The sequence below is a fragment of the Alosa alosa genome, chromosome 19 (assembly GCF_017589495.1).
Source record: "Alosa alosa isolate M-15738 ecotype Scorff River chromosome 19, AALO_Geno_1.1, whole genome shotgun sequence".
NCBI lineage: Eukaryota > Metazoa > Chordata > Actinopteri > Clupeiformes > Clupeidae > Alosa > Alosa alosa.
Genome location: NC_063207.1, coordinates 20,441,618 through 20,467,017, shown reverse-complemented (window position 1 = coordinate 20,467,017; position 25,400 = coordinate 20,441,618). Strand labels below are relative to the sequence as shown.

At 41.0% G+C, this 25,400-nt stretch overlaps 1 protein-coding gene and 1 long non-coding RNA gene across 5 annotated transcripts in view; one reads left to right on the top strand and one right to left on the bottom strand.

Moving 5' to 3' along the window:
* Positions 1–4,011: 4,011 nt before the first annotated feature.
* Positions 4,012–6,231, bottom strand: LOC125284031. The gene is made up of 2 exons (XR_007191829.1): positions 6,162–6,231; positions 4,012–4,215 (listed from the first exon to the last, which is right to left on the bottom strand). It is a non-coding gene; the product is annotated as an uncharacterized LOC125284031 (long non-coding RNA).
* Positions 5,095–25,400, top strand: part of kiz (kizuna centrosomal protein) — a 38,560-nt gene continuing 18,254 nt past the window's right edge. Inside the window, exons 1-13 of one of the 4 annotated variants that reach the window (XR_007191826.1) lie at positions 5,095–5,309; positions 6,455–6,517; positions 6,899–7,061; positions 8,638–8,709; positions 11,886–12,450; positions 12,595–12,868; positions 16,487–16,606; positions 17,394–17,558; positions 18,461–18,611; positions 21,183–21,357; positions 22,781–22,843; positions 24,183–24,273; positions 24,886–24,955. Coding sequence is in view for 1 of the 4 variants with exons in the window: in XM_048227719.1 (XP_048083676.1) it covers positions 5,230–5,309; positions 6,455–6,517; positions 6,899–7,061; positions 8,638–8,709; positions 11,886–12,450; positions 12,595–12,868; positions 16,487–16,606; positions 17,394–17,558; positions 18,461–18,611; positions 21,183–21,357; positions 22,781–22,843; positions 24,142–24,273; positions 24,886–24,955 (2,093 nt within the window). In the remaining 3 variants the exon portion in view is untranslated. Of the gene's footprint in view, positions 5,310–6,454; positions 6,518–6,898; positions 7,062–8,637; positions 8,710–11,885; positions 12,451–12,594; positions 12,869–16,486; positions 16,607–17,393; positions 17,559–18,460; positions 18,612–21,182; positions 21,358–22,235; positions 22,343–22,780; positions 22,863–24,141; positions 24,274–24,885; positions 24,956–25,400 lie in introns of those variants that run through there. The other 3 variants (XR_007191828.1, XM_048227719.1, XR_007191827.1) reach the window with 3 other exon arrangements.

Sequence of the window (25,400 nt, the reverse complement as noted above, 5' to 3'; positions counted from 1 at the left end):
ACATTTGAGAACTTTTTGCCCTCACGTTGTAGCCTATATCTCTATTTATTTCAGGCTTGAAGGAGAAAGTAAACTCCATTTCCCAATGTGTGATCTACATAACATAACACCTGTTCATCTTCACAGCTCACTGATGTTATTGTTTACACTAGTTCAGAGCAACTCTCAATGCTCAGACATTTAATTTAGCTCTATGGGCTACACATATTCACATAACATACAGTACAGGTACAATGAGATAAATAATATATTCTGTGAGATGTTTGTGAACATCTGTGTATTAAAATGTCTTACATTGCAGATAAAAAAAGAACATTAATATCTCAGGCATAGTTCTGCCATATGTCAAAATAGACAATTTTTCCAATTGTAGTTTTCTTGCAATGTTAGTATTAGGATACAGTTCAATATCTGACATGTTTTTTCTTCTGTACATTCAAATTTCACCACTTGTGCACTAAAAGTGAAAATTGAGATACAATATCACATCCGCATTGTCGGAACAGATCCCTTTTCCATGGTAATCTATAAATGGCCCAAAGGTGAAAAATTATTCCATGTGTTGATGTCCTCTTGAAAGTTTCAATAAGATACATACCTAACTATAATACCTACCTAATACATACCTACATAACCTAAGAATATACCTAGGTTACAAAAACAGTGTAGAACTTAATCAATGTACTAATTGCTTGATTTATTCACCCCATTAAAAATGAACTCCAAGGTAAGCAAAAACACTGAATGAGAAGATTAAATCAATATCCCATTTAGGGACAACAAAATTGTTCATTGTTTGGAAAAAATATTCTCCCTTTCATCATTTTTCCCTCTCACTCATAATGGGAAGCTTTCACACCACAGTGTTTTCAGACAGATTTCAAAAGCAGGTTACCTGACTATGACACTGCATGCTTTTAACGGAGTACTTTCAATTCAGATCAATTAAGTTCAATTAAACTGCTTTACATTCACTGGAGCATGTTGTCCAAAGGCATTAGAAATTATCTGTCATAATTACCCACGATGAGATGGCCATACAGAATGTGTTGTCTTGAAATTAGATGGCTGCCATACCAATTCAAAATGTATGAGCAGCTCTCTACATAGTAGTCAACTTTGAATCCTCTTTATGAAGTAGAACAATTACTGTCATTGGCAAAGGTGACAGCGTCTTGACATTTGTTTCTGAGACAGGCTGTGTCCAATTCCCCCTTAATCTTGGGCTCTAAAGAAAAGCTTTCAGAAACTCACTCTCATCAAGCCCCCCACTCCATGTTACTTTATTAACTTTCCTTGCCACAAATTTAAAAAAAGAGAGGATTGTGCACCTTTTTATCCACTTGACAGCACTTAACTAATTGCTTCCTCTGGCACAAACACACACATACACACACACACATACGCATGCGCACACACACACACACACACACACACACACACACACACACACACACACACACACACACACACACACACACACACACACACACACACACACACACACACACACACACACACACACACACACACACAGTATGACACAAACATTTCGTCTTTATAACTAAAGGTTCATTCTGGTTCAAGGACTCATTTCTTAAACAACAACAAAAAATAACACTGAAATATTTCAGTATTTTTCAAGTACAGATTATAAATGTGCATGTGCCTACACTATGTTGAACAAAATTACTGTATAGTTTATCCCATCATTCACTCACAGAGGAAAGTATTCTTTTTAGTTATATTTAAATGAAATAAGAAAATATCCTTCGCTATTTACGATGCAGAGTATGCATATAAAAGGAGTATTAAAAACACTTGGCTTATACTACAATGTGATCTGCCTGATCATTTGGGCAGATCCTTTTATACATGTGTGTCAAAATGAATCCTCAATGATGCTAACTACAAGTGTCCATTTGTTGAAATGATGATAACAGCTTGGTTAAATTCATGTTCCTGATGGTATAAGCCAATTATATAAACAAGTGACCATTGAATTAACACAGAGAACTTGAAAGCTTTTATATTCTGATGTAGAATAAATTCAGAGTAAAAATTAATTCATCTAATTTGCAATTTCAGTGGGACTCGCTTGAGCCTAGTACAAACAATGTACTCAAACAGATATTCTTCTTGAGCATTAGAACATGATTCCTGGGTCTATTATTGAGGATGTCCCTTTATTTCCAATATTTATTGTGCATTAGAATGTCTTTGTATAGATTAAAACATCTAAGTGAACAAAAAACTACTATACTGAATAGTCTCCATTGTGTGTTTACTACAATAGGAGACCTGAAATGTTTCTCTCTAGACCTATTTTTGCATTGACCAAGGTTTCGCATTAGCCCCAGACATACAGTACTCCAGCTTTGTAAAATGTAAATGCTCACAAGCAAACCACAGAGGTGAGAAGCAGCCATAAAAAACAAGGACTGTGATATACCAGCAACAAACGCAAGATAAAATAATAATAATAATAATAATAATAATAATAATAATAATAATAATAATAAATGTTTTTGTCTTCACTACAAAGCCTCAGTCCTACGAGCTGTTCTAAGGAGTTTCCATGAAGATAATTTGGAGGCTATTTGTACAAGTTGTTTATCAAATTATTGAAGGCACAGATGTTTCTGACTGGTTTCCAGCTGAACCGAAGCCCTGGCAGGCACAGGAGCAAATGTCTGAAGGAATCATTTGCGATGTGCCCAGAATATCAATTTAATTTACTGCTGTTAATTCATATGCAAATTATGACCTCTGTTAAGCCATATCAATTACCCTACATACAATATCTAAAGGACAAATGGCTGCATGAAGGAAAAGAACATAACACAATATGTACTATATAAATTAATAGAGACAGGAGATGGAGAGACTTTTCTATGCATATATAATGTCATTTTAATTCCTCATATTGAAACACATTAAAATTACTTTATTTTGTGGTTCCTTTGTTCAGGTTTTTGCACTTTGAATGTTCAGTTTGTTTGTCTTTCATATTTATTTTCACTTGCAGAAAGACATGTATCATTGCAGATCAATACACTGAAAATAAAAAAATATATAAGTAATGTGACAATATTGTGTGAAATATGATTATGCAAACAATATTTAACTCCATTGCCTTATTTGTGAAATGTCTAATAATTCAACATTCTGGCCATCATGACTAAATGTTATGGGGATTGATCATTTTCACTGTGTGCAGGTTGAACTGTACTTAGAGCTCCACTGCAGCTATCACTTTCCTCATCGCTCCAGAAGCGCTGCCATTCAGCTCTCTGCAGAGCAAACAAAGAGCCCAGCAACAATATCAATTATACATGCAGGAGGCAAACAAGGGGGTTTATTCCCCAACAAACAGCCTCACAGAGGGGACCTGAATGGAAGACATTAGCATGTGAAAAGGACAGCAAAACTCTGTGGTTCAACAGCTAAAGAGCAATTTGATGGGGCTGGAATTTGGGAAATTGCTTGATTAGGGTCTGCATTTGGAGGGTTGACAATTACAGCATCTCGGCTGGGAAACATGGAACTACACCACACAGAGCAACACCAGTCAAACCACAGCACAACAGACAAGAGACCATGCCTTATGCATGAATTGTATACACCCAAACTTGCTAAGATGTTAGTAATAGAAGTTCAAATTATGTCTGAGATGTGCATGTTTATACAGTATATCAGGACAAGATAAAGATCAACACAAACTCATATATAATTGTGCAATCTATGGTTAAGAGATATTTTAAGATATTCTTCAAGTGACTCTCTTGCCAGATGTAAACTACTGCACCAGCATTTTCTGTTATTGACAGAATGTTAAGGTTATGACTGGTTATGTGCACTCAACATAAAACTTTAATCTAAATGGCATCAATAAGTATATATTACTTTTACTTTATTGCATGAATCCCGTATCATGAGGATTTAGGATAGTTAAAAATGAGGTTTCCTTACAAGACCACTAGTGTAGAAAATATAGATAACACAACTGGACAATGGCAATTACTTTACTGTTTGAAATTCCGTCAGAGCAATAGTATTTGTAGGTGCAAGTCTTGGAAAATTGGAAGGGTTAAATGGAAAGCGCTGAGCATCCATGGTTGTTGCAGAATGTCAGACAAGGAGCTTTGGATAAATGAGGTCCCACTTCTCTAAGTCGCTGTCCAGGCATGAGAGGGAGAATGAAAATCGTGATGGCTGTAGCAGAGGAAACAAAATCTTGATTGGCAGCCAGCAGTCTAACCCCTGCATCCTTGACAAAGTCCTTCACTCACCTACTCTGCCTTGAGAGACACTTATCTTGGAATAAATGACACCAAATCCCACCATGGTTTTGCACTGACTTTAGGTATTAAAGCTATAGATACAAAAACATGTTGAAAATGTCTAATTTGCTGCTCCATGTAGGTTACCAACTATAAAGAAAAATAAGATCATTTTTATCTTAGTAACTTTGTTTGTTATAACCAGTCACATCTTTTCAGCAGAAAAGGGAAAAAAAATCAAAGACCCTTGCATCCTGTAGGTGACGGCACAATGACATAATTTCTCCAACCTCTTTGTGATAGGCTGTCAACACAAACATCAGGTAACTGGGTGGGTACAGGATAATCATCATATTTTAATCTACTTGGAGTAATTAAAATGTATGAGTTCATTTAGTAATTGCCTGGCCAGGGAGGACCTTATTTTCATTAATTAATCCATTTGATGCAGCCAATTACATGTAATTTGCACAAAAAATGTTTGGGACTAATTGAAAATGATCACCTTTGAACTTTGAAAGGATAATCTTTAAGAAGATAAAATGTACCAACATTTGTGTATAAACTCAGCACACACACCTGTATCGACATATCCACTATTTTTCATAACAACAACAGCAACAATAACATAATAATAATAATAATAATAATAATAATAATAATAATGTTTTATCTTTATTTTCATATTTTGTGGCTCAAAGTGGAGGGGGCCAATTAAGAAGATATTAGGCCTAAGTATAGTTTGGTATAGGCCTATTCACTTATTTTTGTTCTGGGAAAACCGAGGGCTCGTTCTCCTATCAGTTAATGTAGTGTAGCCACCCTATGGGGCAAGTCAATCACCAAGTCCACATGGTAGGAATGTTTTCAAGAAGGGCATTATGGGTAGCTGTCTGTATGGCAACCGCTATCAACCAATACACTATCAAGGAGCATGTACTGCTAGATGCTAAGAGGCACAATGGCTTTTTGCAACAATGAGTACTTTGAGAAAATTGGACATATTCAAGAGAACATGCACGACATGTAAGTGTAAATGACAAATTATTATTTCAGAGTGAAGTGAAGTGGAGTTGGCCCTGTTTGAGACAGCGGGCTAACGTTAAAGTTTTTTTTAACGTGGTAACAATGGCTAGCTAGCTAGCTAACTCATTTTAGAATGTAACGTTAGCATGAAGAGGCAACACAGCAATGTTAACGTTAGATGCTATGGGTTGTTACGTCCAAGTTACAACTGGCTAACATATACGTCGCATAGAGACAACACTACTAAAACACGTTAACGTTACCAGTGAGACGAAAGTAGAAAAGGAATTGCTAACGTTATCTTGTTTAGCCATAACTTTACGGACACATCTAACGTCAACCTCGCTAGCACGCTAACGCTATGTTATAACGTTACTCAATCTTGAGTCTTGAAAAAGCTTCGACGTTGACGTTTGACAGTGTCGTGTTATTGCTCGTCACTGCAGACGAAACACTATTTTATATAAACGTTGTTATTCCTAACAAAGTTAACGTTAAGCTGAACATTGCTAACGTAGTTTTGCTAACCAAGTGATGATATCAAGGTCTGATATAATGATAACGTGAACGATAGAATGGTAAGACTCGCGTGCCAACATTGATAAACTTCTAACGTTGACAAAACTAAGTCTATTAAGTCTAAACATTAACGTCAAAGCGGTGCATTTAAGTAAGCTCTGCAACCTATGTATAGCTAACCTACAAACTTTACTGAGGTGGTAACTTTAAAGCCTGAAATCAACCAGATAACGTGACCTAACATTCGTTTGTTCAAACTAACACAATGGTAGATTCATGAAATATGCTCAGTCTTTAACTAACGTTACTGAAATGAGCTACAGTCATACATACCATTGCGAGCTAGGTGCAGCAAGACTCTAGCTTTGATCTGTTGAGCCTGTCAGCTAACGTTAGCTAGCAGTTCATCTGACAATTTCAGGAAAGTTAGAATAGCACAGCCACAGACTCGATTCTAATTCAAGGAATTTTGCTCAAGGTTCTGTTGTTTGGGTTATTTCGCATGTCTCATGAGCTATCGGTAGTTACTTAGGCTACATTCTTGTCCTGTATGTAAAAGGTCATAAACTATGTTGGTGCATTTGTAATGCAATATTGCAATTTGTAATATTGTGTTAAACTTGTAGGGAAAAGAGGAGGCTTGAACTAGAAAGAGATCTGTTTTCCTACTGCAGGTCTGACCAACGAGTGTAAGTAGACTACCATATCTGTTGTTTGAGGTGGTGTGTGTGTGTGTGTGTGTGTGTGTGTATATATGGAGGGTCGCACTATCAACTGATACAGGACTGCTGTCTTGTAGATGCTATTTATTTCTCCTCAATTTAACACTTTAAGACTTAGGTACTTCTAATGTACAGTACAAACAGTACAGTTTAATAGAATTTGTACAGATCTGGGGTTTACTTTGGACATTAAGGTTATGCATGATGGGAAAAATACTAATGAAGTCATGAAAATATAGGAATGTACTTATTTCATACCATTTGGATATTATTAATTTATTGAAAAGTCTTGCAAATGTGGATAGGTGCACTTGCCTTGTTTATGAAAAGAATATTTTTCTCTGGTAGTGCACAGTTGAAACATGCCAAGCTGCGGCGTTATCTCAAGGAGATCTCTGTGAAAGAGGAGCAAGCCAAAGCAAGAAATCGAGAGCTTCTGAAAAGTGTGGATTCAGTTGCATCACAAGTGGATCGCCTTTGGCCTAATCGCAGCTCACTGCATCACATGAAGGTAACATAGCTGTCATTTGGCAAATAATTAGGCTATGTGTATTTGTAGGATATTTTGGTTGGAATATTGCATGTAATTGTGTATTAATGTAATTAAAGTATGTGTTAAATACGTCACATTTTGGCAAGACAGTGAGCATTGTATCACTTTTTCTGAAGCACATGCCATTCACATCTTAATTTGGCAGTTTTTAGAAATTAATGCCCATTTCCAACATGCTGCAATTGCTGGCACTCCAGTTCTTCCATTTTATCAACACACACAAATGAGGAAAGGAAAAACAATGAGCGTGTCAGATTATCACTTAAAACTGAACAGTGCTCAACGGCTAAATATCAAATTAACAAAATTGGTTAATTACACCCCAGCCAAATTAATTGGTCCAGCATTGAGATGCTGGAATATTTTTTTCTCCTCTTCCCTAAGGAGAGAGACTTCTTTGCCTAATAATTTGGTGTTTATGGCGTGTTTTAGTATTTTCTTAAAATAAGATCATAATAATCTTACTAAGAATGCTTCTGTCTTTGTAAGATTATACATGCCTTCATCCAAATTTACCAAAATGTTCTCAGGCTTATAGACACTGGAGAGCTTTTCCTCTCGGATTGAGAGTGCCCTTGTATGAGCCAAACTAAATCAATCCTATGTTATTTTACATGTAAATTGGACATGATACCAATTGGAATTTTATAAATATGCTAACTCTTAATTGCTTTAAAACCTGCATCAAACTTTTAAGGTAACACCATTACATTTTGAATGAATTCATTTTGTACAATTTCCTTAAACATTCTGATGAAGTGTCATATTCTCCCAATTATCGTTTGCAGTGTTTTTCACAGGGGATATTGGAGACTTTTTTGCCATAGCATGTGCATTTTCCAATATGTACGAACACACACACACACACACACACACACACACACACACACACACACACAGAGAACACATGGAATTAACTGGAAGATATTTATCAGTTTCATAATGATCAGCTACTCTGGCACTTTTGGTTATCAGCAGCTAAAAAAAAAAAGAAATACTGCATTTGGTCATTTTGATAAACTAAGCTCTTCCTCATGGACAACTGTTATTATCTTGTAGAAATGGCCTGGGATGCTGGAGTTAATCCTTATGCCCTCACCACCACCATTAGACTGTTTAATTGGAGTTAGGATTAGGGCAGTCAGTGTGGCTACTCAGATAATTGATTAAGAGTCTTGGCAGGCTGTATGGAGAACCCTCACAGGAGGAAAGCGGTGCTGACCGAGTCTCTTACGGCTGGAGTAAAGCGACAAGCTTATTCTCTCAAACTAATGTGTTTGCAGAGAGCCTAGAACTACTCACCTTAAGCACAAATGATTTAGCTATTGAATGTTTAACTACAAATGGAACAGAATTACATCATATTTTTCCCCTCGTTTAGATTTTCTTTTTTTCAGACTTTCTTTTTTCATTTTGTGAAGAAAAAGTAGATTTGAGAAAGATTTATATCTGCAAATACATGAACAGGTCTTCTTTGTATGGTTTTATATTTATTTTTAAATGAGTAACAATACTATTTTCTATTCTGTTACAGATCGAGTGCTGGAATCGAATTTCCAAACTGAGGGAAAATCAGGAGAAACAGAGAGCAATCTTAAAAAAGAAGGTATGCTAGAGCAATGCAATATTCAGTCCTCTAGAAACTGCACCTTAGTAAAAAAATGCTTAGAGCTGAGTGGAATTACTCATTGTGTCGAATAAAAGAAAGAGACCGAGAGAAATGTCTGTGTATTTCTTTGTTCACAGAGTAGAAGAGGTCAACCTACATGATCGGCATGCATTCATGTGTTATCAAAAGCTGTCCTCAAATGTAATTGTTCTGCTCAAATGACCAGTTAGTTCTCCTTTGAAATGAAACGGTGCAATTTCCCCAGCACTTCTTATCTTTTAAGCACTGAGAAAATACCTATCCGTGCGGATGCTTCCTGGAAACATGATCCATTTCCAAAGGATATTTGCTACACATAGAGGAGATTGGCTGATGATGCAGCGCTAAACATTAAAGACAACGAAAAACAACAGGGAATCTAAATTCCCTCAGTCTGCCTCTTTTTCCTTATTTCCTCTGTCTTTTCTGGCCTAGGCTAAAGTCCTGCTATTATGCAGAGCGCTCAGAAGGAGTGTGCGTTTTAGCAGCCAGCCTATCTGCTGCAGCACAGGTGTCTAATCCTGCTTCCCGCGCCTGCTCAGTCTGTGTAGTTCAAGCCCACGGCCCTCTTCTTTCACTTAAAGCAGTTCAAGCTCTTTCAGATGAAATGTGGAAGACAGCTCATAATAACTTGGAGCATGCTGTCTCGAGCAGTCACTTGTGACTGTGTGTGCTAAACCCCCCACCCCCACCCCCAGCACTGCCAAACCTCACCCCCTTTCCTCCCATCCATTCCTCCCCCACCCTCTTTTTCTCCTTTTCTCACTTTATCTCACAGTCTTTCTCCCTCTCCCTTTCTCTCCCTCCTCCTCTCTCTCACTCTCTCTCTCTGTCGCTCTGTGGCTCTTACTCAGTCTCTCTCACTCTCTCAATTCTCTTTCTCCTCTCTCTCACTCTCTCTCTTTCCATCTCCCTCCTAGCCTGCCGATATTGTAATGAGCAGAGGCGGTAACCGTCACTCCATTATGCATACGAGCCTCTGCTGGCAGTGTGCATGTCCCTCAGGCAGCAGCATTCATTAAGGGGAGCTTACCGGCCTGAAAGCTGGAAACTGATGATAACGGGATATGATTTTCATATTTAATACATTCCTTGGAAGAGCACGCGCGTGCCGCAGATTGATAGAAGAATCAATTGCTACTTTAGTGAAACACTTTCTACTTTGCCCCGCAGCTACCGATGGAATCACTCAGCCAAGAAATTAACTTTTCCTCTCCCCCCACCCTTTTTTTTACCTACATGCCGGATCTGTTGGCCAGGCTGCATGGTTTACAGTGAATGCTATTAAGCAGCTAACTGTTTGGTATTTAAGACTCTTATCAGAAAAGAAACAGCAGCTATGCGTTTTGTTATTATTGTGTGTGTCTGTGTGTGTGTATGTGTGTATGTGTGTGTGTGTGCTTGTCTGTGTGTGTGTGTGTGTGTGTGTGTGTGTCCCCCACCCACCCACCCCCTGTAGTGCCACTGCAGACATGAATCAAAACTTTAGAGTAAAAGGTGAGATTAAAAGTTAAGACATTGATCATGTGGCATCCCTCTGAGGAGACAGTTAGAGAAGAAGTCTGACCTTGACCCACATGAAATGCCACATACAAAGAAATGTCATTATTGTGAAGACTTTCAAGTCAAATTTGGCAGGAAAAAAAAGCTACTGCAGTCTGGTTTGTGGATTTTGAATTTGAGACTATAACAGAATATGAGTCACACAGACTACTAAAAGCACAGGGATGGAGAAGTGACTTTGCACTATTAAGGACGCCATTCAAAAATAATTTTGTTGAAGTATGTCTTTGACTGTGTAACTTATTCAGAATAAGAGAATATTGTGATTATGGTGTTTACATGAGTTATTAAAAGAATATTCCATTTATATTCTCATTTACTTGTAACACAGCATAGTCTGATTAATTAGTTTATCAAAGTTCTAAACGTTCCTTCCGTAATTGTTTCCTAGGTTTTCTTTTGTGGCAGCCGTGGCCTACTGGTTAGCGCTTCGGACTTGTAACCGGAGGGTTGCCGGTTCGAAACCCCGACCAGTAGGCACGGCTGAAGTGCCCTTGAGCGAGGCACCTAACCCCTCACTGCTCCCCGAGCGCCGCTGTTGTTGCAGGCAGCTCACTGCGCCGGGATTAGTGTGTGCTTCACCTCACTGTGTGTTCACTGTGTGCTGAGTGTGTTTCACTAATTCACGGATTAGGATAAATGCAGACCAAATTTCCCTCAAAGGATCAAAAGAGTATATATACTTATACTTATACTTATACTAACCTTATCATAGCCTGAGCTATACAGCCACTAACATTGATTTCCCTCAAAACTCTTGGCATTTCGACAGTTTCTTCCTCACCCCAAAAGTGTACCTTCATTCTTCTTTTCTAAGGCTGCACAAACATTTCCCGCTCATTTTTTTAAGTGCTAACGGACAGCTAGAGAACCATTAAGAGCGGCTCTCTAAATTTGACAAAATGTGTATTGTTTACATTTATGCACCTTTCCTTTAAAACTCATAGAAGGCAAGAACACAATTAAATATTTCAATCATTTGCTTCAGGCAAACAGCATTGGTTTTCATGGTCAGCCCTACAAGTATAGTTAACTAAAAAAATCCCTACGAAACTCACACATTAACTTTCACGTTAACGTCAAAAACGTTTTTCACTCGTGCCCTGTCTACACCACAGATGCTGTTTGCCTGAATTTACCATGTGTTTGCTTTTACCATATTCTCTACTAAAATTTAAATAGTGTCACACAGGAATATTTTTCCACCCTGACAAATCTAACTTCCTTGCTTGATGATAAGGCTACTTCTATTAGTTAGCACGATAGCGGCTACAACTAAACAGCATTTTGTGAGTGTGCCACTGCCTGGAATAGAACATTGATGTAATTTTTCATTTTTTACTTTTATTATCTTCTTTAGCAGATATTATTAGCTTCATTTTCTTTTAGTTTTTTTTTCTTTGGGTTAATGTAAAATTATTTGTTTCTGTTTCGTTATGTTACATTAGTTGACATTAATGACCCTATAGTTGAATATGCCAGGTACCAGATGAAATGTATGGTTGTCAATAATGTCTGTGTTAAGGAGGAGTGTTTTAGGAGTATTCAGGTGTGTATCGTTGTTATTTCAGAGCAAGGATTTGCCACCATCATCTGCAAAAACTCTTCCACAGCACCAGCCCTCAGTCATCTTCATGGATCGGCCGACCATCGGAGATCCCTGCGTTGATCGTGACACGAGTGTACTCTCACCGTGGCTGTCACACTCGCCGCCTAATCACCACCGGCAACCTTTGCTTCCGAGTGGCCTTTTGAAGGATGCCTGCGTTTCAAAGGCCAGTGCTGGCACAGACTTATCAGATGGCATTCTAGACTTCCTCCAGCTTCCTGATGGTGCCGCTCCGAGCGAGCGTCATGAAAGGAGGACGCCCGGAGTGCCATCTGATTGCGGCTCCCCTGTGAGGGCCGCAGAAGCACCTGCCGAGTCCTCACCTCAAGTGACCTTGAGAGGACCCAAGTCGATCTCGCCTGGACCTGCTCCACAGAGACTTAAGAGGAGCTCCTTGCCACCGTCCAGTTCGCACCAGAATAGTTCCCATGATGCTCCTGTGGACCCAATCTCCCTTCAACGCGACTGTGGAGATGGTCCACTGAGTTCTTTGCACAAGCTTGGCGAGAATTTGGAAATAGCTCAAGGTTTGCTAATTCTTTCTTGTATTGGGCCTGATTGCAACATATTCAAGTTCTGTGATGTATTTTTTTGGCCTACATTATATATTTCAATGAGATGTATGTGCTTGGGTTTGTAACTCTTGTCCATGCAACATTTTGTTCATGCAGGACGTGAGGTGGAATCTAGCCCAGCTCCACCTAGTCCCAGCCTATCCAGTTCCAGTGTTGATATATCGGCAGAGTCTTCTGTGAAGATTGACAGCGACGTCTCAATCTCCATCAGTGATTGTGATCTTCAGAGGTCCGTCAAGACGAGGGTTTCCAGTCTGAGGCACTCAGAAAAGACTAAGGACCTACCCAAGGACAAAACACCACCCAAAGTACCACAGACAACTGTACAAGATGGCTCAGACTGCTCATCTCACAGTTCTGCCACAGACAGGTATGCTACGTCATAGTCATACCTCCTTTGTCATACTGCTCTTTTTGCCTTTTGACTCTCTCTGTGGATGACATTCTCTGTAGAATCTGGAAAGTAAAAATTCCCTGGTATAATGAAAAGAAACATGTTTAGGGTTTGTTGGTGACCTTTTTACACAACCATCTGGCTCTGGTGTTCCTCAACTGAATTGGAGTGTAGGTCCAAGAAGATCTGCTTGATTTCACAAGGCCCCCTGGAGTCAAAATGACCTTTTGTATGATTTCAGCTATTTAAATTGTAGCTCCTTTTTAAATGCAGCAGCAGTAGTTCAGACTTAAATTTATGCAAAATCGTCCAAGCCCAACCAGCCAACACTTCCACCACAGCCGGAAGTACACCAGGGACTATGACAGAAACACATGCAAGGCCGAGCACAACCTCTAGCCTGCAGCTGGAAGGATTTGGGGAGTGTGTGCCTGTCTGTGAAAGTAAGTAAGTAAGTGTGTGTGTGTGTGTGTGTGTGTGTGTGTGTGTGTGTGTGTGTGTGTGTGTGTGTGTGTGTGTGTGTGTGTGTGTGTGTGTGTGTGTGTGTGTGTGAGGCTCAGAGAGAGAGAGGGGTGATGTGATGAGGTAGGTCACGGTCCAGAGGTGCTCTCTTTCTCTCTCTCTCTCTCTCTCTCTCTCTCTCTCTCTCTCTCTCTCCCTCTTTTTTTCGGCTCAGTGGCGGGTGCAACACACCTTGCTGGAAGGGCTCAGGCCTCCCTATCCGACATTATTGCCTTAATCCCAGATAATGCTGTAACCGAGCAATTTTCCGCTCGAGAGACTTTGGGAAGTCCAAGCGGAGGTGACAATTTGCAGACTCCCTAGAGTGTTCTGAAGAACGGGCGTGTGGACAGCACTTTCATGCAAGTGGTCGCCGAGGTGCCATCCCATTTAAAGACATTAGGGGACGCGGCATACTCAGGGCCCCTGTGAAGGCCAGACCAGCAAATCTGACCTCTCTGCACTGATCCGTTTCTCGTCCCACCATACCCTGTCATTACGCTGTGTGTTTTTGCCATGTCTTCTTCACTCTCACGGGCCCCCAAGATCACAGTTTGTGAGAGTCATTTTGTGCTGTGTATCCCATGATGGGAGCACAACCGCTTTTAGCACTCCGTGTACAGTATCAGGCAAGTGAAGTCATTCCAAGCCTTGTGAGTTCCCCATCTCTTTCTTCATAGTGAGGAAAGGAAGTAAACAAGCCTTGCCATTCATCTCTGTCTGCTGTTGCTTCCCCTTCACTTTGACTCTGCATTACCAGAGCAGACAGTAACCTCTACATTACATTACATGTATTAATTTACAATTTTACGTAATTTATATTGCAAGTTTCATTAGCCACATTTACATGGACACTTTTAATACAATTAGAAACTGAATAACGGCTCATTTGGAATAAAAATTCTCATATAAACACCTCAATCGGAATAAAAATGCCTGGTCCGATCAGACTTTTAATCGGAATGAAAGAAGTGGTATAGTCCGTTCCTATTGCGATTGAATAGCCATGTATATGGTCAATCGGATTGCCTGCTGTATCTTCTCAAGAAAAAGTTGGCAACAATGGCTATTCCGATCAAAGATTCTAAAGTGCTTGAGAGCACCTGATCGGAATAGAATGTACCCCATGTAAACAGATGGCACAAATTTTTCAATCGGAATGGATTAATCGGAATGATAAAAAAAAAACTGTCCATGTAAACGTGGCTATTGTCCCCAGAGCAACTCGGGGTTAAGTGCCTTGCTCAAAGGCACAATGGTGGAAGCCCGGAATTGAACCCACAACTTTTCAGGCTACTGCATGCTAGCCCAGGTCCTTAGCCACTACACTACCACCAGCCCTACGACAACCTCTCAGGGACGTCTGTAAATTCTGCTCTTTCGTTTTGTTCTATACTCCACCTCTCCCGAGCAGTAGCTGATGGTTGGGCTGACTGGCCCACAAGGTCAGAGGTCACTCGTCCCTGCTGATGCCCACTCTAAGCTCTTACAGTAGCCGTTACTGGAGGCCTGCCTGTGTCACTTACTGTATAACCATCAGTATGCGGGCTTAGTGTTTGATGTCTGATTACATTTGATTATTAAAAAAATAAATAAATACTTTTGAAATTATTTCGTTTTTGTAAGAAGAAATGGGTTTGGGGAATTCTGGATCTTAGTTTTTTCTGACTAATTCATGTCTCTAGGGTTCTATGTTATATAAGAATTGACTCAACAGTTCTGAAGAATGTAGAGTTTCACTTTATATGAGCCTGCAGAAGTTGCATTGGTCTTTGAAACTGGAATTTGTAGGTTTCAATATGGGACAGAAAGTTGAAGGTCACCTGGATTTTTTTATTTGATAATGCCACATTCAAATACCCTGCATCCTTTGCGTCAGCAACTTGCTCTTGCGCTTTATGACCACAATTCCTACCACCAGTCGTTCATAAATATCTGATAACTAAGTAAAGGGAAATACTTATATTTTTAAACCATGAAGCATAGTAAGCAAAATTCTGCACCACAAAGACTAGCAATAAAAAGTATAAGTATATAAAAGTAAGTAGCTACAGGAGGCTCAATATACTTGAGATGTCCACTTGTTAAGAGAGTGACCTGACTGATGAATCCACCCTGAAATGGCCTCTTTGTCACATCTCTTTCCCCCCACACAAGTGTTGATTGACTCTGCCTATGGTTATAAGAGACTGATTTGGCAGTGGCAGCTGTGAACCTGTGCCTAACCATGGCCTGGTGCTCAGACGAAATTCACTTCTTTGGCTCCCCTTTTTGAGGAGTGCACTGCAGACAAATAAAGCCTGGAGAAAGATGATGACTGTTTCAAGGCCCGCTCTGAAGGGGGAGGTGAGGGAAAAAGGCAGAGCTTTGGCCATGCTACTTCAGCCGCATTGAAGAGGACTTAGCACAGATGGGTTGTGCACTACAGAATGTCATGGATATAATTCGCACCGGCAGCTTAATCAGGATGTTACCAGGAAACAACCTGCCAAAGAGAGGGAGCGATTGTTTGGTGACCTCTAACCTCGGAGCCCATTATAGATTGTCATAAATTCTTTTTGGACCCATTATGTGGCCAGGGCTCAGGATTTGGGCTCAGGGTTTTGCAACGGCCTTTCAAGCAGGGCCACCCAGAGCTTAATACTCGAGAGGAAGGGGAGAAAAGGAGAGAGAGAGAAATGGATTTGCTAAATCCACAGGCATTAGGCATATTTCTCATTTTTGCCATTGCACATGACCAGATTAGAGTCTGTTATCTCATCCCCTATCTTTCTCTTTAAATAAAAGGGGGGTGAAATCACTGTGGCTCTTCTGTTGTGGATTTACCATTATTTGATGATTTAGTTGCTGCCAAACATAAAATTCTGCATCTAGATAGATATGCTTTTCTGTTGGGCTTGAGAGTAAAGTTTTGGCTGCGGGGTAACTTTTAGCTTTATGATACACCAATAATTACATTTTACATCCCTTAACGTGCATTTGTAAACATCTGGTGCATAGGTATATGGTATTCGTCACACATTCGGCACATAGTAATAGATCAAATACTGTGATGATGGTATAAAATTGTGTTTTCTTCCACTCTTCCCTCAGGCTGTCATTAGATGGTCTGTCCTATTTGCTTGACCATATCGAAAGATGTCTGCAAAGCAGCGACAAGGAGGCGTACCATGACCTGGCGGTCAGCCAGCAGCAACTCGGCGACGTGATCAGGTGAGATTTTTCTGCTTCGTTTGCCTGCTATTTGGTCTCATTTCCATGTGGTTTTCACGGCTGCGCTGTGAGATGCGTTAGCCAGTCTTGAAGGGCTCTTGCTTTAAATAAGTGTCATTGGTTGGCACCAACAATGTGCTCACTGTAAATCTTGTTTTCCAAGGGTTTTCTTATTGCAGTGCATTGTCATAGCAACGTTGCTGAGCAGCAAAGAGTGGTTGAATAATTATGTGTGTTTAAAAAGCGTAAAGGTTTACTAACAATCAATAACATTCTTAATTCTGTAGCACCATGGTATTACACCCATATTTTGGGGTGTATATAAAATTGTATTGTTCTGTTTATTTGTGAATATGTTAAGTTATATGACTATGTATATGTAGCATAGGGACCAAATGTACAAATGGTAGGTTGCCCTTTAAAAAAAAACAACAGAAAACATCCATGACATCTCACTAATTTTGCTTATCACACTAGTTCCCACAATATCTTCGATCATATCATATTTACCCATTACTGTATTTCCTTTCCCATACAAAAAAACCCATAAACAAATCAGTGGCCCGGCCATGGCCTGAGGTATCAAGAATCTTCCCCTGTGTCTGATTTAGATGTGGGGGTGTTGGTGTGCATGCATTGCAATAGTGTGCGTGTGTGTGCTTGCGTGCATGTCCGTGCGTGTCAGAAGGGGCTGCAGCTTTGCTCAGAGTCCTGACCGGCCGTCTCCAGCCCCCTGGCTCCATAGCGATAGCGATGGCTCACTCACGCCACTCTATATATTCCGCAGCCTTTGTCAGGGAAAGGCTGCCCTGAATGGAGAGGCACTGCAAGCATGTGGCGCGGTCGCCGTGCAACAGCTGCAGAGGTTGTCATGGAGCACGTCAAAAGGATGCCTATTACCCTGGGAGCTGGTCAGGGCGAACTGGGACTGCACTGAGCAGACACGAATAAGGTACTGTTCCGATAGCTACACCTGGCAATACCTGTGTGAGTACTGGCACATTTTTTATTATTATTATATGTATTTTTATTTTTTTCTGGGATGAGATTTAAGACTGTCAGCTTTAAGGTAATGGGATTGACGCCTGGTTAAATTTTGTAGTATGTTGTATTAAAGTGAAAAAGGTTAATGGCTTGGCTAACATACATACCTTACCGTAGTGACCAGTTAATATAGTGAGTTACGATCAGCTGAATTTTTTGTGGTGTATTTTTGTGGTGTAGAGTTGGGGTTGCAAAGTGTGTGACCTCCCGGGATTCCATTTGCTTTTATGACTTTAACTGGAATGGCTGCTGTAACTTGCTGGAGTTTTATCTCATTAGTCAGAGGGGTGACCTTTCTGGAACACCTTACAGCTGCTGACTGTCAGGACTCCCACACATTAAAAATTCCCTGGATGCCATTTGTCCCTTATTTCTGGATCCCATCTACTCTGTAATTTTTGATGCCTCAACCTTTGTCCACTATGACAAATTAATTATTTGTGCTCTTGTGTGTCATGTGTACTGTTATAACAATGTGTGCTCATGTTAAATCAGGTCACTGCAGGTCAAGTGTTAAAATGTATAGGCCTACATTCCAGTTTTATAATAGGATCCGGCCACATTTATAATGCCTTTTTATGCATTTTATGCAAAACCTCACCACACTTGTGAAGTTAATATGCACATCAGAAATGACTCATGGATTTGAATAGGCCATTTCTAAATATTATTTTTTGAGGGCTTGCAAAGCATGGATAGCTGATTTGAGGGGTCTGTCATTTAGACAGCTCAGGACACTCCTCTGATGCTACCTCCCTGACGCCACTGTGTCATGTTGACGTTTTCCCATGGGCCTCCCCTCTCTGACAGGTCATGCCTGCCGGCTGACAGTGTTCCCCTGTGGGACCGCTGGCTCCGCCACGCCCTGCTGCTGAGGAAGCTGGATGTGCTGACCTGCGAGGAGGTCCTGCAGGTCTTCACCCCTGTCCTGGTCCAGCCCAACGCCCCGTACACAGACAAGGTAGAACTTTGTAGAATTTCCAAAATAGATGCTAGTCTTAAGTTGCATGAAGCCAGGCGTGGGCTTTCATTGAAAGGCATCCTAAAGTGAGTCTGTTGGTGTTTGTGTGTGTGTGTGTGTGTGTGTGTGTGTGTGTGTGTGTTTGTGATTGTGACAACAAGCCATTGCAGACAGGATGCCTTTGACCAAAGCTCAATGCATTTTTTTTAAATAGGTAATTCCAAATAATGGCCTACTAACTTGTTAATTGCTGTATTTGATTTGTTCAGATATGATATGCTCACCCATATATATATCCTAAACTATCTATGACTGACTAAATTATCCTAACAATGTGTACAGGAGTATGTGAGTACATTTTCTGGTCCAAGTTTTAAATAATTGGCCTAAAACACCCTTTCATTTCCTCTGAAATCTGAACTGGCTGTGATACGCAAGTGTGTCAGCCCAGCAAATACCCTGAGCTCCCTCAATGGGTTTTTAATGTGACCCTGTCCTGATGGAGAATTGTCGAGAACCATAGCTAAAATGAGAGAGTGAGCGCAGTCTTTCCATTGAAAAAGGCAGACACAGGCAGGCCTGGCTGCCCAGAGAGGAGAGATTATGCTTACACTGCAGCTTGGAGGCTGTGGAGACATTATCATTCAGTAAATTAAATTCAACCCTCCCTGAGTTTCAAACTTGGACATATGAGGCTAAATTGCCTTAAATCCTTGGAGAGAACGAGAATGTGGCCATTCTGCTGCAAAATTTGTAGCAGCCTGCCATAACCTGAGGGACAGCCAGTGAGGCAACAACCACCAACAATGTTGTATGTTTGTTTTTATTATTAGAATTGTCATTCTATGTCTTCTATGTCTACTTGTACAATTAACGTTCATTGCCAATAAAGCATTCTTGAATTGAATTGAGATGGAGAGAAGACCATAGCTAAAATGAGAGAGTGAGGTGGAGAGAGAGAGAGAAAAAAGGGAAGAGAAGAGAGGAGGAAAAAAAGAGACAGGCTGTAGAGCTCTTGAGAAGATGAAGCAACAGAGAGGTAGCCTGACGAGCCAGACCCACATTAAAATGTAGGGTCTGGACACTCACCGTTCGCAGTGCTCAGTCCGAGGGGCGGGATAATCGGTTGTCTTTCAAATTCCCTCTGCACGCAATAGGACAGCGCTATGAGTCCCATGTGTTTTTCCACCAGCGGAGCTAGTTGGCTAGTTCAAACTTTTGCCAAATTAAAAAAAAGCTTAACTCGTGTCACACTGTTGGCCAACAGCAACATCCATCTTATTTGTTTTCAAGTAGCAGGGAATTCAAGCCAAACCGTTGCAACTCTGCCATCAATCATTATGTTAAGCCCGCCTCTATACGACTCTATACACGATTTGATTGGCCTGATAGAAGTTTAATTTTTCGAGCTCACAAGCCAACGGAGAGTTGTTAGACTAGCCCTGGAAGCAAATGTAATTTGCTGCCGCTAGGGTGCGTCTAGATTTCTAGGCTAACAGAGAAGAAGAGTGGTGCAGAAACGCTGATGGCCAAGGACAGAAAAGATGGAGAGTGAAAAGACTATTTTTATAAACCGCTAATTTTCTTTTACACACACACACACACACACACACACACACACACACACACACACACGGCAACATTACACACAAAGTTGTACCATAGATTGAGGGCCTACACAGCACTGATCTCATTTGAATATGTAAGTGCATGTATAGTATTAAAAAAACCCGTATATTCTTAAGGGCCACTGAATAGATAATACATTTTAAAGGTGATTTGTGTTCCTCTTTCAAACATTTCTGAAATGTGTGATCCAAGAGCTCACAGTAGGGGCCTATTTAAGCGACAAATATATCCACCCACAAAACAAAGCAACGAAAGCCCAAGCCCAATGATTGCTTTTTTTTTTTTAATCTGAATTTTAAATGAGTTTTCTTTAAATAACTGAAACAGGTCTGCTTTACAACTGGTAGATAACAAAACACCCTTTTTCCCCCAATGTGCATTTGAAGTGTTTTTCCGTGGTGAAATCGTGCCGATCTTGGTCGTGTGTTCGCTGCATTAGTGCTCGTTAAATAGTTGTGAGCGGCAGCCTTAAGACGAGTGCAGGCCTTTGATGAGGAGAGGGTCTGTATCTCAGATTGTGGCGACTGGGCCCATTGATATGCTTCAATAAAAAAAGACAGCGAGAGAGAGAGAGAGGGAAGGTATCACTATCCTCAATCTTAGCCACTCATTATTTCTAACATCTCTGTCTAATTGTGTGTCGTCCATCTGCAAAAGAAGTAACAAGTGGACGTGAACAGGAAAAAGAGACATTCCTCTCTGGGCTAACCCACTCCTCTACATCTAAAGTCTCCCTCTACACGCTTGGAGTGTTTCGTGTTTCACATTCTCTTTCATAATGTGGAATCCATTCAATATAAAAGAACTACGAAAGTACAACTTCATTGCTTTTCCTGTTAGACATAGCCTATGTGCTGGATGCTGGGTAGACAGGGGGCTCCCATCCACCCTGGCCTGGCTCCAGACGGTGTGAGGCCAGTTGTAAATGGCGTGCTCTTTTAGGCGGAGGTGCTGCTGAGAGCACTCTTCAACGACGCCCCTCTGGACTTATCTTCGACCCCATCAGACAACGAGGACTCCTCCTCGGCTGGCTTGCCTTCCATTGTGGGCGACAGCGATGACATCCAGCCTGAGAGGCCGGCCATTCAGAGGCCATCTCTCAGTTTAGCCATGCACGGTAAGGGACATCACTGCTACTTATGATTGCAAACCCAGTCAGTGATCATTATGTTAGTGTCTGATATTATGGTCATTGTTGTCCACATGTGAAAGCCATAAATGGAAGTTAGAACTATACAGTAGTTTGTTTAACAGAACCAATACACAGACAGGATTTGCATGTTGATCATTTAAAGGTGCCATGTGTAAGAATTGAGGTAAAAATATCCAAAAAATGAGCTACACGCATCAAAAGAAGGAGAAGAAATAAGGGCGATGATGTCATTAAAAAAATGGCAAGGTATAGTGCTGCAGAGATATCAACCAGAATTAGCATGCTATATTGCTAGCCACAGCCCGACAGGTGTCATAATACCAGCTTCGGCCATGGGAGGCGGTATGCGGGCAACAAAACCGCCAGCCAAACTGCAATACACGTTTCTCGGTTGTTACTCTAGGGTAGACCAACTCACTTTCTGGGGGTATACTGCCCCCATCTTTGATGGAATGTGGAGTATGAATTAATTTTTTGGCGGATATTACACATGGTAACTTTAAACATAGGGCCATAATTTGAACGATGGGTTAAATGCAAAGTCTAACTGAAGCTAATTTAAGAACTGGACAAAATCTATTTGCTAGTTTAACATCATGGGCAAGACATTAAAATGCAAACATTGATGAGTCAGCTCAATGATGCCGTATGCCACACAATAGCTGTATTTCATGCACAAGAGACTTTGCACTTTGCCCACCAAACAAATTAGGGCCCTTAAACAGATAACATATATACTTTCCCATATGTTCTCACATGAAATTAGATTAACGCTTCATGTGAAATGCTGACAAGAGGAACTTCCAGTCTTCTGCAAATAAACACTGTTGTTTATCACGTAGAGAGGATAACAGAAGCAGAAAATACGTCCACTCATCTATTGCCATAACATTTGGTGAGACAGGAAGTCAGTGTGGTGAGACAGGAAATCAGTGTGGTGAGATGAGAGGTCAGTACAGTGCAGTGGTGAAAGCAAAGAGCCCTGTACTCCCTACCTGACCAGGTGCACAAGTTGGCATATTCAGCCAGAGCCAATGTTTGTTTTGCATTAGGTGCACTGGTAGAGTAAAAATAGGTTATAATGGTTGTGGGTAATGGACATTGCTATGTAGAAACATAATATTAACAAACAGTTTCTTCGGGGAGAAAACAAATGAATAACTCCTTAAGCCTGTAGAGTGACATTCATGTCCTTAATACTTTTCCCATATTTGTTGACTAGAATTGGTGTTTCTTTTCATTGATCTTAGCTGTCTTCATCAGTCTGTGCTAAACAATGATCTGAACGTTCTTACCGTTTCTCCCTCTCTCTCTTTCTCCATCTCTCTCGGTCTCCTTTCTTCCACAACACTACTGAGCTCTGCTTTTTCTGCCCCCTTTCTTCCAGGAGTACAAAGTGGTGAAGAGGAGAGTGCTGACCAGGGCTCGTTGGAAAGTATCCCTATTAGAGGTAAAAAGGCAGAGCGGGCACCCGCCCTTTTGGGAGTTCTTAACGTCCAGCCATGTGCTCTCCCTCCTGCACCGGATAATGGGGGGGTCCTTTTAAAGGATGGTGTGATGCGGTGGTGTGTGTGGTGTGGGGGGTGGAGAGTAACAGAGAAGAGATGATCAAGGTGACTCAAGGTCAAAGTCCCACCTAAAGAGCCGAGCAGTTCCTCTAATTATCGCCAAGACAACCGGCGCATCTCTATCGCTGTCTTTTTATTTCTTCCCCCTCTCCTCCTCCTCCTCATCCTCCTCCTCCTCCTCCTCCTCCTTCTTTCCTCTGAGTTGCCGAACGGGGAGAATCTCGCCCCTGGTATAATTGTCCGAGCCCTAGGCGGGGGGTGGCCACAAGAGATCTGGCATTGGTTCTCATTATCTTCTAAACAATGGCGAGCCGAAGCAGACTTGAAAAGACTGGATGTTGAGGCATCCCTGAAAGAGGCCCAGGGTACCGAGTCCCCGGCTCCATGCTTAGAAATGTAAAATCGTCCATTATTCCTTGTGGCTATCTGATTTCATACTGAGCTTTTCATGTCGCAAGGCCTACCCCCAAGGTGCAAGACAAATAAAACGACAAGTCCGGCTTCAAATTGTTACTAATCAAAAGCAATAATAATGGGAGAAAAGAGGAATGGGGAATTCCACCTGCCTTCTATTTTTATGTAATATTTAAAAGAGCGCTGACAACTACTCTGCCAGACATATCCATTGTCAGCCTAGCACACAATGAAGCCAGATAATGAGCGATATGGTGAATATACATGTGACCTCCATGCTTAACTATTATGTTAGTCCTTCACTAATGATCACTGTACATGCATAATGTAATTGAGACTTGGAAGTAGCTCGACTTAGTGGAGAGTGTCTAATTGCAGTTTCATGTATTTTGCGCTGCGGTGTAATTGGTGTGATAGGACTGCGTATTTGTGACCTGTTGAGTTAGCCTCTACCACCAGACTCTGGGGATTTGAGGCATGCGCCTGTCCTGCCGCTGCTGACACAAACATGGGATAACATCAGTGGCAAGTGCCCCTGTCTGTGTGCACATCAGCTAAAACCAGCAGCTTAGCATTCAGCTGGCTCTGTCCCCCACTCCTCTGAGAGTCTCCAGGAGTCAGTCACCGTAACATGTTGGTTCACCAAACACTGAGGCCCTGGATAGACACCAGTTAAAAGGGAGGGGAGGTGGGGCGCTTGTGTTGAGTCAATATTTCAGTGTAGCACTTCTTGTTTGTTTTCTGTCTTTTTTTTTTTTTTAAACAGAGACAAAGGCCTATCAGTTGCTTAAACAGTCTGCCTCGCAGGTCAGGCATTGGAGCAGCAAGGCAGACAAAGAAGAGCTGGAGGAAGGGGAGGACGAGGATGATGAGGAAGGCTCCAGTCTGGAGCCACCAGGTCAGGCAAAAAAAAAAAAAAATAAGAGCATCCCTTTAGCAAACATAATCTGAGGGCCAAGCATATGTCTTTGCTTACAGCTTGCCGTGGGACTATGGTTACGCAGAACCCCATGATTTGTACATGGATACCTTGAAGTCGATCCTTTTCTATAAAGTTGTCATGGTGGCTCTTAGACATTTCAGTTGTAGCAGTAATAAGCCTACATTATTAACAATACATGCGCAAGAATCACCCTTTGTTCCTCTTGTTGTCACTAGTCTGCAAATTACAAATGTTATTCATACACCGCATCAAGATTAGGCACATGTATTCCTGGGAAATATATTTTCATAAATTCCATTTTATGGAAGAAAAGTGCTCAGCACGACTCAAGTGTGTACACACTGTTGATGCATGTAACCCCATGTTGCTCACCTTTTGATGCAATATGTCTTGAGTCTTGTCAAAAAAAAGCATACAGGAGTATGTATTTCACCTCAAACCTGACTATGGTTGTTAATTTCTACCTGCTTACTTAAGAAATTACATGTGTTTAAAAATATGTGCTGAATGTAATCGCTATACTGAATGTTAACCTTCATTTTTGTATTTTGTGTTTACTCTGAAAAGGATCGTTAGCCAAAGAAAAAAATAGAATGGACTGGGGGAAGAACACCACTACTCAAAACTCGTCTTTTCGGTAAGGTAATTGTTTACTGATAAGCCGTGCAAGTGGGATGAGATAAAGTGCAGACCTTTCATTTTAATAGGAAAGGCAGTCCAACACAGGGTGCAACTGGAAGTCCAGAGAGGCCAGTGGGTTAGTGTTGCATCTGATGTAGCCCTCAACTTTGTCAGCAAAACACTGTGCTACTAACAAGCAACAAAGTTTAAGTGCCATTAGGGCTGGTGAGTGAGCTGTTTGAAGAATATCCACCATAAACACAAGGCCATCCACGTCTGAAGTATCTGCTTGTGTGTGTCCAGGGGTCAAACGGATGCACTTGACTCTCACCTCAGGTTTATGAATGCTCCGGCTGTCCATTCCATGGGCTGGCTACTTGAAGGGGGTTACTATTTCTAGAGCATACTTGTTCTTGAGGCAATTATTTATTTTATTCTGCCTAATTGATTGAGGGATTGAA